Source organism: Pelodiscus sinensis, unplaced genomic scaffold, assembly GCF_049634645.1.
Source record: "Pelodiscus sinensis isolate JC-2024 unplaced genomic scaffold, ASM4963464v1 ctg59, whole genome shotgun sequence".
Lineage (NCBI taxonomy): Eukaryota > Metazoa > Chordata > Testudines > Trionychidae > Pelodiscus > Pelodiscus sinensis.
The window spans coordinates 70,199-84,136 of NW_027465846.1; the positions used below are offsets into that span (position 1 = coordinate 70,199).

The following is a 13,938-nucleotide window of genomic DNA, read 5'->3' on the forward strand; positions in this document are numbered from 1 at the left end:
GAAGCCGGGACTCCTGGGACCCAGCGGACCGGTGGGGGGGGGGGATCTGACCCACCCGGCCGCTGGCTGGGCTGAGCTGAGCTGATTCTCCTGGGCTCGGGCGGCCGAAGTCTGGCTCTCGCCTGCGCCGGGCCTGCGACCTCCCAGGAGAGGTTAGGGCCCGTCCTGGCCACCTGCCCCAGAGGCAGTCGCATCGGTGCTGGGCGAGCTGTGCCCATGAGCACGGCACGGGGAGGGCGAGCAGGACCGACCAGAAACACCCCTCCGGGGTCTGCCCCCTAACCGCATCACTCTGCCCCCCCGGCCTGCAGGCCTCCCGCCCCCCCACTGCTGCGAGCCAGGGGGCGAACCCAAGTGTCCTTCCCCCGCCCCTCCCGTGGCAGCAGACCCAGGCCTCCTGCCCCCCACTCCTGCGAGCTGGTTGGTGAACCCAAGTGTCCTCCCTTCCCCTCCCCCCGGCAGCAGACCCAGGCCTCCTGCCCCCCCCCCCCCCTGCGAGCCAGGTGGTGAACCCAAGTGTTCTCTTCTTCTCTCCCCCCCCCCCCCCCCCCCCGCCAGGTGGCAAACCCAAGTGTCTTCCTCCCCCCCCCCCCCCCCAGGCAGCGGACCCAGGCATCCTGCCCCTCCCCCCCGCGAGCCAGGTGGTGAACCCAAGTGTTCTCTTCTTCTCTCTTCCCCCCCCCCCCCCCCTGCCAGGTGGCAAACCCAAGTGTCTTCCTCCCCCCCCCCCCCAGGCAGCGGACCCAGGCATCCTGCCCCTCCCCCCAGCCAGTGGACGCAGGCCTCCTGGCTTCTCTCCTGCACCTGCAGGGACAGGATCCGCAGCCTTGGGGCGTGCGTCAGCCCCGGCTCTGCCCTGCTTCCCTGAGCGCTCGGCGCCGTCCCCAGGGCCAGAAATAGCAGCTCAGCCCCAGGCGAGCCGGCCCTCGCGCTGGCTGCAGGCCCGGCCTGGGGAGCAGCCGCAGGGCACGTTGTGTGGGGCTGTTCCCGGCTGCTCCACCCCACGTGGGGCCGGGGCCCAGACTGCCGGGGGGAGGGGACAAAGCTGGATCCCTCGGCCCAGTCTGTTTCTCCTGGGGGACCTTGGGATTAGCTAGGTCTGAAGTGGGGCCAGGCAGGAATCGGTGGGGGGGAGGGGGCGACTCTAGCTGGTACCTGCACCCTGGGAGAGGTGTCCCCGGGGGAGCCCGGTCTCCCCCTGCCAAGCAAAGGGGAGTCACATTTCAACCTGCAGCCCCCCCAGCACGGCCAGGCCCCGCCCTCCTCACCTGCAGGCCCCTCCCTCACCTGCAGCCCCCCCAGCACGGCCAGGCCCCTCCCTCACCTGCAGCTCTCCCCCCCACCCATAACCCAACCCTGCCGGGCCCCTCAACCCCTACCTACAGCCCCCCCATAACCAGCCCTGCCGGGCCCTTCACTCCCCACCTGCAGCCCCCCATAACACAGCACAGCCCCTTAATCCGACCTGCAGCCCCCCCATAACACAACCCTACCGGGCCCCTCCTGACCCACTGCCCCCCCCATAACTCCTCCTGACCCACTGCCTCCCCATAACACAGCCCTGCTGAGCTCCTCCTGACCCACTGCCCCCCCCATAACACAGCCCTGCCGGGCCCCTCCTGACCCACTGCCCCCCCCATAACCAGCCCTGCTGGGCCCCTCACTCCCCACCTGCAGCCCCCCATAACTCAGCCCAGCCCCTTAGCCCCATCTGCAGCCCCCCATAACACAGCCCTGCCGGGCCCCTCCTGACCCACTGCCCCCCCATAACACAGCCCTGCTGGGCCCCTCCTGACCCACTGCCCCCCCATAACACAGCTCTGCTGGGCCCCTCCTGACCCACTGCCCCCCGATAACCAGCCCTACCGGGCTCCTCCTGACCCACTGCCCCCCTATAACACAGCCCTGCCGAGCTCCTCCTGACCCACAGCCCCCCCATAACACAGCCCTGCTGGGCCCCTGCTGACCCCACTACCCCCCATAACACAGCCCTGCTGGGCCCCTCCTGACCCACTGCCCCCCCATAACCAGCCCTGCCGGGCCCCTCCTGACCCACTGCCCCCCCATAACAGCCCTGCCGGGCCCCTCCTGACCCACTGCCCCCCCATAACCAGCCCTGCCGGGCCCCTCCTGACCCACTGCCCCCCCATAACAGCCCTGCTGGGCCCCTCCTGACCCACTGCCCCCCCATAACCAGCCCTGCCGGGCCCCTCCTGACCCACTGCCCCCCCATAACCAGCCCTGCTGGGCCCCTCCTGACCCACTGCCCCCCCCATAACCAGCCCTGCCGGGCCCCTCCTGACCCACTGCCCCCCTATAACACAGCCCTGCCGGGCTCCTCCTGACCCACTGCCCCCCCATAACCAGCCCTGCTGGGCCCCTCCTGACCCACTGCCCCCCCCCCATAACCAGCCCTGCTGGGCTCCTCCTGACCCACTGCCCCCCCCCCCATAACCAGCCCTGCTGGGCCCCTCCTGACCCACTGCCCCCCCCCCATAACCAGCCCTGCCGGGCCCCTCCTGACCCACTGCCCCCCTATAACACAGCCCTGCCGGGCCCCTCGGTTCCCCCCGCGGTCCCTGCCAGCCCGGCCCTGGGCTCCCCGTCTCCCCCCCGCCCCGACTCTCTCCGCTCCCGCCCCGCTGCCCCCGACCTAGTTCTCTCCGCTCCGCCGAGCGCTCCGCCCCGCGCGGCTCCGGGCTGCGCTGGACTCGCTCCCCGGCGGCTCGGGGGAGGCAGGCGCAGCGCCCCGCGCTCCGGCCATGGGCCCCTGCGCCCGCGGGGCGCGGTGACCGGACCCAGGTAAGCCGGGGCGGGGCGGGGCGGGGCCAGGGGGGGCGGACGCCCGGGTTCGCTCCCTGCCTCCCGGGGAGTGAGGGCCAGTGGTTGGATCAGGGGGGCTGGGAGACCCCACGCCTGGCTTCCCTCCCGGTCTCCCAGGGGAGTGAGGGCCAGTGGTTAGAGCAGGGGGGCTGGGAGACCCCACGCCTGGCTTCCCTCCCGGTCTCCCAGGGGAGTGAGGGCCAGTGGTTAGAGCAGGGGGGCTGGGAGACCCCACGCCTGGCTTCCCTCCCGGTCTCCCAGGGGAGTGAGGGCCAGTGGTTGGAGCAGGGGAGCTGTGGTCCTGCATGCCTGGCTTCCCTCCCTGCCTTCCAGGGGAGTGGGGGCCAGTGGTTAGAGCTGGGGGGGGGGGGGCTACGAGCCCGGACGCCTGGCTTCCTTCCCTGCCTCCCAGGGGAGTGAGGGCCAGTGGTTGGAGCAGGGGAACTGTGGTCCTGCATGCCTGGGTTCGTTCCCTGCCTTCCAGGGGAATGGGGGCCAGTGGTTAGAGCTGGGGGGGGGCTAAGAGCCCAGACGCCTGGGCTCTCTCCTCGCCCCCCAAAGGAGCAGGGCTGTGGGCACATTTGGGGTGGGCTGTTGTGTGGGGCAGTCTGGGGCAGGTGAAGTTTGGCAAAGTTAAAAGTAGCTGAAGGTTGGCCCCGCCGAAGGGTGGCACTAGGGGGCGCTGTGCTTGGGGGTGTGGCAGGGGGCATTCTGGGGGGCTCCCATTGTGCTCCCTGCCATTGTCAGTTCTCAACCCCTCCCCAGGGTGTGTGTCCCCTGCTGGCGGGGCTGGGCCCCGTGCTGTGGGGTGTGCTGCTGGCTGCGGTGGTCTCACATCTGTTGTCTGGCTACAACGCTGAGTTGTGTGTGGCCTTGCACTTGGGCTGTGTGGTGTCTTCGTGCCCAGCTGGATTGTGTGTCTGTTCCTTGTTGCGTTTGTGTGGTTGCCGTGTGTTTGTTTCCATGTTCCGTGTGTGTCTGCGAGGCTGGGGTCTTTTGTGTATTACAGTGCGTGAATGCGGCTGTGTTGTATCTGTTGCACTGTGTGCTCCTGACTGTGGGGCATGCGTCACAGTGTGGTAGTGTGTGTCACAGCGTGAGCATACAGTTGTCTTGGTGTTGTAGGTATGTTGCAGTGTTTGTATGCAGGGTTGTGGTGTCAATCACAGTGTGTGTGTGCAGTAATGTATGCATCAAGGTGTGTGTGCAGTTGTGGGGTGTGTGTCAAAGTGAGTCTATGATGGCGGGTTGTGTGCATATGGATGGGGATTTCACAGTGTGTGGTTGTGGGGTGTGAGTGTTGCAGTGTATGCATGCAATTGTTTAGTATGTGAGTGTTGTGGTGTGTGAGGTTGTGGTGTGTTGCAGTCCATATGTAATTGTGATGTGCATGATTGTGTGGTGTGTTTGCAGTTGTGGTGTGTGTCTGTGTGCAAGCAATTGTGCGGTGCACATGTGTGCATGGTTGTGGTGCATATGTTATAGTGTGCATGCAGTTGTGGGCTGTGTGGTGCAGTGGGTGTACATTTGTGGAGTGTGTCACAGTGGGTGTGTAGGGTTGTGGGAGTTCTGTCCCAGTTTGGAGGAATTGTGGGGTCTATGGATGTGAGGTTGTGGAGTGTATGTGTGGTTGTGGGATGTGGGGTGCAGTGTGTGTGTGTGGTTGGGGTTTGTGGTTGTGGAGTGTGCGGGGGGGGCTGTGGGTCATGTGTCAGGGTGGGGAGATTGTGGGGTGTTGCAGTGTGTGTGTGGTTGTGCAGTTGTGAACTGTGTGTAATTGTGGAGTGTGTCAGTTTATGTGCAGTTCTGGGATGTGTATGGTGTATATGTCTGGGTTGTGTGTGGAATGTTGAAGCGTGTGGGGTTGTGAGGTATTTGTTATAGTGCAGTTTTCAGATATGTGCAGTTGTGGGTATGTGTGGTTGTGGGGTATTTGTCAGTGTGTGAGTGTTTGTGTGTTTGTGATGTGGTTGTGGGAGTGTCATGGGTGTGTGTGTGGTTATGCTGTGTGTGTAGTTGTGGGGCGTATGTCACAGTAGGTATATGGTTGCGGAGTGTGGGGAAGTTGTGTGGTGTGTGCCACTGTGTGTATGTGTGTTTGTGGGGAAGTGTCGCAGTGTGTAGTTGTGGGGTGTGTGTGCAGTGGGGTTAGGTATGGGGGTTTCATGGTGTGGGGGGCGGAGGTGTCACAGTGTTATAGTAGGTGGGTATCGGGGAGCGTGGGGGGAGTTGTAGTGTGTGTGTTGTGGGGGGTGCAGTGGTGTGGGGCATGGGGGGTTGTGGAGTGTATGTGCATGGTTGTGCAGGTTTGTGGGTTGTGTTGAGGGACGGGGGTGTTGCAGGAAGTGTCAGGTGATTGTGGGGTTTGTGTGCAGTTCTGTGGGCGTGAGGTTGTGGGGGGTGTCGGGGGGTGAGGTTGTGGGGGGTGCAGGAGGGGGGATGCTGGGTGTATGTGTGTGGAGGGGTGCTGTGTACCTGTCTGGGTTGCGTGTTGCAGTTGTTGGTTGTTGGCTGTTCCCTCCCATGCCCCCCCCCCCCCCCCGTTATCCCTCCCCACAGGTTACACCAGGTTCCGGCTCCTGTTGCCTTCAAGAGGCTGTAGCCAGGTTGCCATGGCAACAGCCAGGGTTCTTGGGGTTACCGGGGCGATAGGAGGGTTCTGGGTCCATCTGTCCAGTTGTCACCAATCGGCGCTTGGCGGGGGGCAGGCGGGGTCCTCCCAGCCCGGCCCTGGGCTCCCCGCCCTGCCGGTGCCCCTCACTCCCCACCCGCAGCCCCCCAGCCCGGCCCTGGGCTCCCCCCGCCCGCCGGTGCCCCTCGCTCCCCACCCGCAGCCCCCCAGCCCGGCCCTGGGCTCCCCCCGCCCGCCGGTGCCCCTCGCTCCCCACCTGCAGCCCCCCAGCCCGGCCCTGGGCTCCCCCCGCCCGCCGGTGCCCCTCGCTCCCCACCCGCAGCCCCCCAGCCCGGCCCTAGGCTCCCCGGCCGCCGGTGCCCCTCGCTCCCCACCGCAGCCCCCCAGCCCGGCCCTGGGCTCCCCCCGCCCGCCGGTGCCCCTCGCTCCCCACCCGCAGCCCCCCAGCCCGTCCCTAGGCTCCCCGCCCTGCCGGTGCCCCTCGCTCCCCACCCGCAGCCCCCCAGCCCGGCCCTGGGCTCCCCCCGCCCGCCGGTGCCCCTCGCTCCCCACCCGCAGCCCCCCAGCCCGGCCCTGGGCTCCCCCCGCCCGCCGGTGCCCCTCGCTCCCCACCCGCAGCCCCCCAGCCCGGCCCTGGGCTCCCCCCGCCCGCCGGTGCCCCTCGCTCCCCACCCGCAGCCCCCCAGCCCGGCCCTAGGCTCCCCGCCCGCCGGTGCCCCTCGCTCCCCACCCGCAGCCCCCCAGCCCGGCCCTGGGCTCCCCCCGCCCGCCGGTGCCCCTCGCTCCCCACCCGCAGCCCCCCAGCCCGGCCCTGGGCTCCCCCCGCCCGCCGGTGCCCCTCGCTCCCCACCCGCAGCCCCCCAGCCCGGCCCTGGGCTCCGCCCGCCCGCCGGTGCCCCTCGCTCCCCACCCGCAGCCCCCAGCCCGGCCCTGGGCTCCCCGCCCTGCCGGTGCCCCTCGCTCCCCACCCGCAGCCCCCCAGCCCGGCCCTGGCTCCCCCGCCCGCCGGTGCCCCTCGCTCCCCACCCGCAGCCCCCAGCCCGGCCCCTGGGCTCCCCCCGCCCGCCGGTGCCCCTCGCTCCCCCACCCGCAGCCCCCCAGCCCGGCCCTGGGCTCCCCCCGCCCGCCGGTGCCCCTCGCTCCCCACCCGCAGCCCCCCAGCCCGGCCCTGGGCTCCCCCCGCCCGCCGGTGCCCCTCGCTCCCCACCCGCAGCCCCCCAGCCTGTCCTAGGCTCCCCCCGCATGCTGGTGCCCCTCCCTCCCCACCTGCAGCCCCCCAGCCCGGCCCTGGGCTCCCCCCGCCCGCCGGTGCCCCTTGATCCCCACCCGCAGCCCCCGAGCCCGTCCTAGGCTCCCCCCGCATGCTGGTGCCCCTCCCTCCCCACCCGCAGCCCCCCAGCCCGGCCCTGGGCTCCCCCCGCCTGCCGGGGTATCAGACCCCAGGGGGCAGCTGCTGACCATTGGTTTCATGCCCGGGCTGGGAGCCAGGACTCCTGGGTTAGCCCCGATCTAAGGGGGCCATGAAGGACATCCCCCAGCCAGATCCTGTAAGGGGGGTTCAGGGCCCGGGCACTGCCAGCCCCAGCATAGAGGGGCTGGCTGGCGGAGCAGGGGGGCTGAGTGGCAGGGGAAGGAAGGGCTCAGCAGAGGGTCTGGCTGTGTCTCCCCAGGATGCCGTGGGGCTGGCTGGCGGAGCAGGGGGGCTGGGTGGCAGGGGAAGGAAGGGCCCAGCAGAGGGTCTGGCTGTGTCTCCCCCAGGATGCCGTGGGGCTGGGCTGGCGGAGCAGGGGGCTGGGCGGCAGGGGAAGGAAGGGCTCAGCAGGGGGTCTGGCTGTGTCTCCCCAGGATGCCGTGGGGCTGGCTGCGGAGCAGGGGGGCTGGGCGGCAGGGGAAGGAAGGGCTCAGCAGGGGGTCTGGCTGTGTCTCCCCAGGATGCCGTGGGGCTGGCTGGCGGAGCAGGGGGGCTGGGCGGCAGGGAAGGAAGGGCTCAGCAGGGGGTCTGGCTGTGTCTCCCCAGGATGCCGTGGGGCTGGCTGGCGGAGCAGGGGGGCTGGGCGGCAGGGGAAGGAAGGGCTCAGCAGGGGGTCTGGCTGTGTCCTCCCCAGGATGCCGTGGGGCTGGCTGGCGGAGCAGGGGGGCTGGGCGGCAGGGGGAAGGAAGGGCTCAGCAGGGGTCTGGCTGTGTCTCCCCAGGATGCCGTGGGGCTGCCTCCGGCTGCGGGAGGAGAAGAGCTACAGCAGCGTGGGCGACATCACGGACAAGTACGAGATCGGGAGCTGCTGAGCGTGTGAGTGTTTGGGGGCCCCTCCCCCCCCGCTGCCCCAGCCGCAGGGGCAATCGGTCGTTCTCTGCCTCAGTTTCCCAAGCAGGGGAGAGAGGCTGAGGGGGGAGGTGGATCGTTTTACCAGGCTCCAGGGGAGCCACCTGAAAGCAAAGGGGCCGCCCTCCCTCACTTTTCCCGGGAGCCTGGGGGGACAAGGCAGGAACCTGGACCCAGGGCCGGAGCAGGCCTTGGCGTGGCCCGGTGGGGAGGGGCACGTGGCTGGCCCAGCGGGTTGGCACTTGGGCGGCTGGGTGCTCGCTGGGACCCCCTAGGCCTGGCCCAGGCGCCGCGATGCCTGGAGAGGAATGCTGTCCCAGTCCGCCCAGCCTGTCCAGTTTCCCCAGGACTGGCTCCCCCAGCACCCCCATCTGTGGCCTGATCTTCTGTCCTGGGCGTGGCAGATTCCCATTGGGCCAGGCAGCTTGACTCCCCATTCCTCCCCCCAGGGTGAGTCACCCCAACATCCTGCAGCTCATCGACACCTTTGAGACGCGCAAGGAATTTTACATCATCCAGGAGCACAGCAGCCAGCAGGGGGAAACTGAGGCACGCGGCAGGCTGGGAAGGGTGGTTGCAGTTAGGATGACTGTGAGAACGGGTGGTGCTGGGGGTTGGGGGGCGGGGCTATGGGAGGGGGGGCTCTGTACGATCTCCCCCCTCCGCCCCCAGGAAGGAGTTTTGCGAGCTCTGCCTGGCCCGCGAGCGCCGGAGCGACCGGCTCGTCGTCTGCAAGCGGTTCCGGAAGCGGGACGGCAGGAAGGTTCGCCAGGCGGCCCGGAACGAGATCCTCATCCTGAAAATGTAGGTGCCCACGGACGCGAGGGCCCTGAGCGCCTTCGGCACCTCGCTTTCCTCCTCCTGAGCCCCCCTGGCAGCAAGGCAACGTACCAGGGGGAAACTGAGGCAGGCCTGACCTCACAAAATCCTCTTGAGGGTGCATATTTCTGGCCCTGCTGTGTCTTTCTGTTGGCCCCTGGTGTGTCCACCTGAGCTCCCTGGCCCTGCCGGGGGTGCCTGCTTCTTTGCGAGTGCCTCCAGCCAGTCTCTCCCCTTTGGTGCATGGAGGAGGGAAACTGAGGCAGGCCCCAGCGTCCTTGCGCTTGCTAGAATTGTCACGTGAGCATGAGCCTGCTGCCGTTGGCCGTGCTGAGCGGGGGGAGGGTGGGTCCCCGCGGGGGGGGGGGGGGTCCCTGCAGCAACGTGGGGCAGGCTGGAGGGGGGGGTGTCCCGGCTTGGGGGTGGGGTGGCACCGGCTCTGAGGGAAGCGGTACCGTGGGCTTGACTTTCCCTTCCCTCCCCCCAGGGTGAGTCACCCCAACATCCTGCAGCTCATCGACACCTTTGAGACGCGCAAGGAATTTTACATCATCCAGGAGCTGTGAGTAGGGGGGGCACCGCAGGGCTGGGGGGGAGGGGACCCTGGGGCCGTGGCTGGGGGGGGAGGGGAGCCTGGGGCCGTGGCTGGGGGGCGCCAGGGTTTGGGAAGGGGGGGTCGATCCTGCCCTTGCAGCAGAGGGAGCAAAGGGGGTACAGGCCGTGGGGACCCTGGAGTGGTCCGAGGGGCCATCCTGGGCGGGGGGGAGCAGGCTCCGTGGCTGGGAACGGGGGGTCTCCGGGCTCCCCCAGGCTAAGCCAGTGCGGCGCTGCCCCGGCAGGGCGACGGGCGGGGACGTCTTCGACTGGATCCTGGACCTGGGCTGCTACTCGGAGCGAGACGCCAGCAGCCTCGTCCGGCAGGTGCTGGAGGCCCTGGCCTACCTGCACGGCCTGCACATCGTGCACCGCAACCTCAAGGTCAGCTGCCCCCCAGCCCCGGGCCCCCCTCCAGCGCTGCCACCGGGGCCAGGCTAATCCCCTGCTCTGCCCACCAGGCCATGCTCCCCTCCCGGAGCCGGGGGGAGAACCCAGGCGCCCCGGCTCCCAGCCACTCGCCCCGGCTCCCAGCCCACTCGCCAGGGTTTTGGGAGGTTCGCTGGCTGGTTTCTTTAGCTCACATCCTCCCTCTGGTGGCCACTTCTGTGCTGTGCCCAGTAGGGTGGGGAGGGGAGGGGGCAAGCTGGCTGGGGGGGGGGGGGGGGGAGGAGCAGCTGGCTAATGTGGGGCAGACAGCCTGAGGAAGGAGGTGGCAGAGTTGTGGGGGGCTGACAGCGAAGGAGGCGCTGTGGGGCTGGCAGGGGAAGGGACGCTTTGGGACCGGTGCAGTGGGGCTGGTGGGGGAGGGGGCGCTGCTGTGGGGCTGGCGGGGGAGGGGCGCCATGGGGCTGACGCTGTAGGCCGGGCGGGGGTCTGACGCCCGACGTACCCCCAGCTGGAGAACCTGGTCTACCACACCCAGCAAAGCCGCGCCAAGGTCGTGTTGCGGGATTTCTACCTGTCGCGCTTTGAGAACGGAGCCATCACGGAGCCCTGCGGGACGCCCGAGTACCTGGGTAAGGCCCCCCATCCCCGTCCAAGCCACCTCCTCCTTGCCTGAGTTCCTGAGATGCCCTCCAAGTATCTGTGCCCTCCCCCCGTCACCAAAGCGTGGGGAGTCACTGGGCCTTGACAGGGCCCCGGCGCAGAACAGACTGGTCAGCGCAGGGGCCAGGCGCAGCCCGGGCAGCCCAGTTTGGGGAGAGGGGGCCCCGAGCCAGGAGCTGGCTCATTCCCTGCCCCCCAAGCCAGCCTGTCCCCACTCCCAGCTACCGGCCCCAGCCCCCAGGCCCAGGGTACGAAGGGCCTCTGGATGTCATGGCCAGGCGCAGCAGCCGGCGGCGGTACCTTTCGGGAACCACCAGCTGCCTCCAGACCCCCCACGGCTCCACTTCCCCTGGAGGGGGCCCGAGTCTTAGTGAAATTCCAACCAGGAGCCCTCTCCCCAAGCCCAGCCTGCCCCACGGCGGCCTGCCCCTCCTCCGCCGCTTGTCTGTCTTCCCAGGCCAAAGGTGGCTCAGTCAGCGTCACACCTGGAGTTCCCAATAGCATCTAGGGATTGGTGCTGTGCCCTGGGGGAAACTGAGGCACACACAAGGGGTTCCTATAGGCAGGCTCGACTAACGCACTTGCCCACGGAGAGTAGATTTTACCAGCTGGCGAGTGCAGGGGCGGACTGGCCCGGTGGGCGGCTGTGACGGGCTGGGCGAAGGCTGCACTATGGCCGACGTGGCCACATCCGATCCGCCTGCCAGGCGGAGGAGCGGAGCGCCGCCGGGAAGGGGGAAGCGCGGAGATTCTCAGCGCCGGGCTGCCTGCGTGCAGCTCCGGCGCGAGGAGGCGGGGCACGAGCCAGAGGGCGGGACGCCGGCAGACGCCAGGGCGCTGCCATGACACGGCCCCGCTGATTTCAAAGGGCCGCGGCAGCTCGGCTCTGGCTGCGTGGCCCCGAGAGCTGGCTGTGGTGCAGCCAGGCCCCCCCGCCGGCCCCAACCCCCTTGCCGGCCGACCACCCTGCTCGCTGCACCCGCCCTGCGCCCCTTTGTCTCCGCGCCGCCCGTTCCCCACGCCTCCCCTGCTTCCGTGCACCCCGGATCCCCGCTCTCCCTCTGCCCTGCGGCTCTCTGGATCTGCACCCTGCTCCCCTCCGATCCCTGCCCCCCAGCTCTGTGCTGCCCGTTCCCTGCACTGCACCTAGACCCCGATCCCTCTGCCCCTCCTGTTCCCCGCGTCCCATTCCCCGTGCCTCCCCCGCACCCCGCATCCCCTGTGCCCCCTGTTCCCCGTGCCACCCCTGTACCCCCCACTGTTCCCTGCACCCCTCTGGCTCTATGCTGACCCCTGCACCCTGTGGGTCGGGAGTGAGGGGTGCTTGTCCACAGGGAGGGCAGGGAAAAGGCTGCTGTGACCCAGCAGGGAGTGAAAGGGGAGTTCGCTTGAAGTGCCTTTGCCTTTATGGAAAAAAACAACTGAAAATGCGATTTGCTATTTCTAGGGCTAAAATGCCGGGACAAAACCAAAACCAAAACAAACAAAAAAACCCCGTTGCAAAATGCAAACCTGTAAAAGAACAACAAAAGTGTGTGGGGGGGAGCCAAAAATGTTTTGCTTGGGGCAGCAAAAATCCTAGAGCTGGCCCTGGGAGCTGGCCCTGGGGGAGGGGAAGGGGCTGGGCTGGACTGTGGGGAGGGGAGGGGAGGGGAAAAATATGGGGAAGGGGCTTGTGCGGAGGGGAGGGGAGGGGAGGGGAGGGGAGGGAAGGGGGTCAGGAGAAGAAGAAGATGAAAGGGGAAGCTGATGGAGCAAGGGGAGGAGACGTGGCAGCAGAGGGAAAAGGTCGAGGGTTAGAAAATATTTATTAATAACTTATTAGTAATTATGGTTCTTATTCCTATTAGGAATTTATGCTATTTCAAAAAACCACTTTTTTGGGGGGAGGGTGGCGAGTCCCTTTTTTGTCTGGTGAGTAGGGTTTCCAGAATTTGTCGAGCCCTGCCTGTAGGGCAGGAGAACTTACCTGCAACCTGACAAGAGGAATCAAATCCCTGATTTCTCACACACCCCGCCTACTATGGGGCGAGGATTTGTCCCTGAGAAATTGGCTTGTGGGCGTTCGCTGTTTCAGTCACAACCCGGCAGCAGAAGGAAATAACTGGGCACCTCGTGCCGCGCCGCGGGGGTGCGGTGGGGGGGGGGGGGGTCGCAGCAGGATACTAATGTTCAGCAGATTACGAGTTTTCAAATGCTCCTTCACAAGGCAGACTTTGTGCCAAATACGTCACAGCCTTATAGAAGTGGTGCATGTGGGGATCAGGGGGTCACAGCTCCTGAGTACCTGGGTACGCCCTCCCTCCCTCCAAGTATCTGGGTATGCACCCCTGCCCCTCCCCAAGTGTCTGACCCTCCCTGGCTAGCACCCCTCCCCCACTGTGAGTACCACGGCCCTGCCTCCCCCCTCTCCCAAACCCTAACTCAAACCATCCTGACTGTGGGTCTCACCCCATCTCTCTGCCCCCAGCCCCTGAGGTCATCGCCCGGCAACGCTACGGCCGCCCCGTGGACTGCTGGGCCGTAGGGGTCATCCTCTTCATCTTGTGAGTGGGGCTGGGGGGCGGGGAGGGCTGGGGTTGGAGGAGGTCAGGAGGGGACATTGGGGTGTCCCCGGGGCGCATTGGGGTCCCTCCTGACCGCCCCTCCCTCACAGGCTGTCGGGGAATCCCCCGTTCTATGCCGACCCGGATCAGGAGCCCGGCCGGGGGCACGACCGGCAGCTCTTCCGCCAGATCCTGGCCGGGGAGTACAGCTTCGACCCGCCCTACTGGGACGAGATCTCCCCCGCCGGTGAGTCCCCAGTGCCCCACAGCGCCCCACAGAGTCCCACTGCCCCCCAACTGCCTCCACCCCCCTACTGGGACGAGATCTCCCCCGCCGGTGAGTCCCCAGTGCCCCACAGCGCCCCACAGAGTCCCACTGCCCCCCACTGCCCCCAGCCACCCTACTGGGACGCGATCTCCCCCGCCGGTGAGTCCCCAGTGCCCCACAGCGCCCCACAGAGTCCCACTGCCCCCCACTGCCCCCAGCCACCCTACTGGGACGCGATCTCCCCGCCGGTGAGTCCCCTGCCCTCCACAGAGTCCCACTGCCCCCTCACTGGGATGAGATCTTCTTCACCTGTGAGACCCTCCCACCCCTGCCATCTCCAAACTCCCGAGAGCCTGCCCCATTCTTCTCCCCCCATCTCCCTGCCCCTCTGGGATGGGGGGGTGTTTACCCCTTGCTGACCCCTCCCCCACCCCACTGCAGCAAAGATGCTGGTCTCGCAGCTGCTGGAGGTGGATCAGGACCGGAGGATCACGGCACAGGAGGCCTTGGGGCACGTCTGGTGAGTGGGGAGGGGCAGGGACTTGTGGGGCAATGGGGGGATGGGCAGTTCATGGGGGTGTGACCCACTCTTAGCCTGGGTGGAAGGTACATGGGCCAGTCTGACTGGGGGGGGAGGGGTGAAAGGTACATGGGCCAGTCTGGCTGGGGGGGAGGGGTGGAAGGTACATGGGCCAGTCTGGCTGGGGGGGGCGGGGTGGAAGGTACATGGGCCAGTCTGGCTGGGGGGGGGCGGGGTGGAAGGTACATGGGCCAGTCTGGCGGGGGGCGGGCGGGGTGGAAGGTACATGGGCCAGTCTGGCGGGGGGGGGGGGCGGAGTGGAAGGTACATGGGCCAGTCTGGCTGGGGGGGGCAGGTGGAAGGTAC

At 67.8% G+C, this 13,938-nt stretch overlaps 1 protein-coding gene across 1 annotated transcript in view; it reads left to right on the forward strand.

Moving 5' to 3' along the window:
• The first annotated feature begins 6,960 nt into the window (after window positions 1–6,960).
• The window catches only part of UBA1 (ubiquitin like modifier activating enzyme 1), a 33,374-nt gene continuing 26,396 nt past the window's right edge, over window positions 6,961–13,938 (forward strand). Inside the window, exons 1-9 of the mRNA XM_075914873.1 lie at window positions 6,961–7,002; window positions 7,648–7,742; window positions 8,448–8,579; window positions 9,082–9,156; window positions 9,434–9,572; window positions 10,087–10,207; window positions 12,709–12,784; window positions 12,895–13,031; window positions 13,494–13,572. Of these exons, the coding sequence (XP_075770988.1) occupies window positions 6,976–7,002; window positions 7,648–7,742; window positions 8,448–8,579; window positions 9,082–9,156; window positions 9,434–9,572; window positions 10,087–10,207; window positions 12,709–12,784; window positions 12,895–13,031; window positions 13,494–13,572 (881 nt within the window). The 5' untranslated portion in view covers window positions 6,961–6,975. The remainder of the gene's footprint in view (window positions 7,003–7,647; window positions 7,743–8,447; window positions 8,580–9,081; window positions 9,157–9,433; window positions 9,573–10,086; window positions 10,208–12,708; window positions 12,785–12,894; window positions 13,032–13,493; window positions 13,573–13,938) is intronic.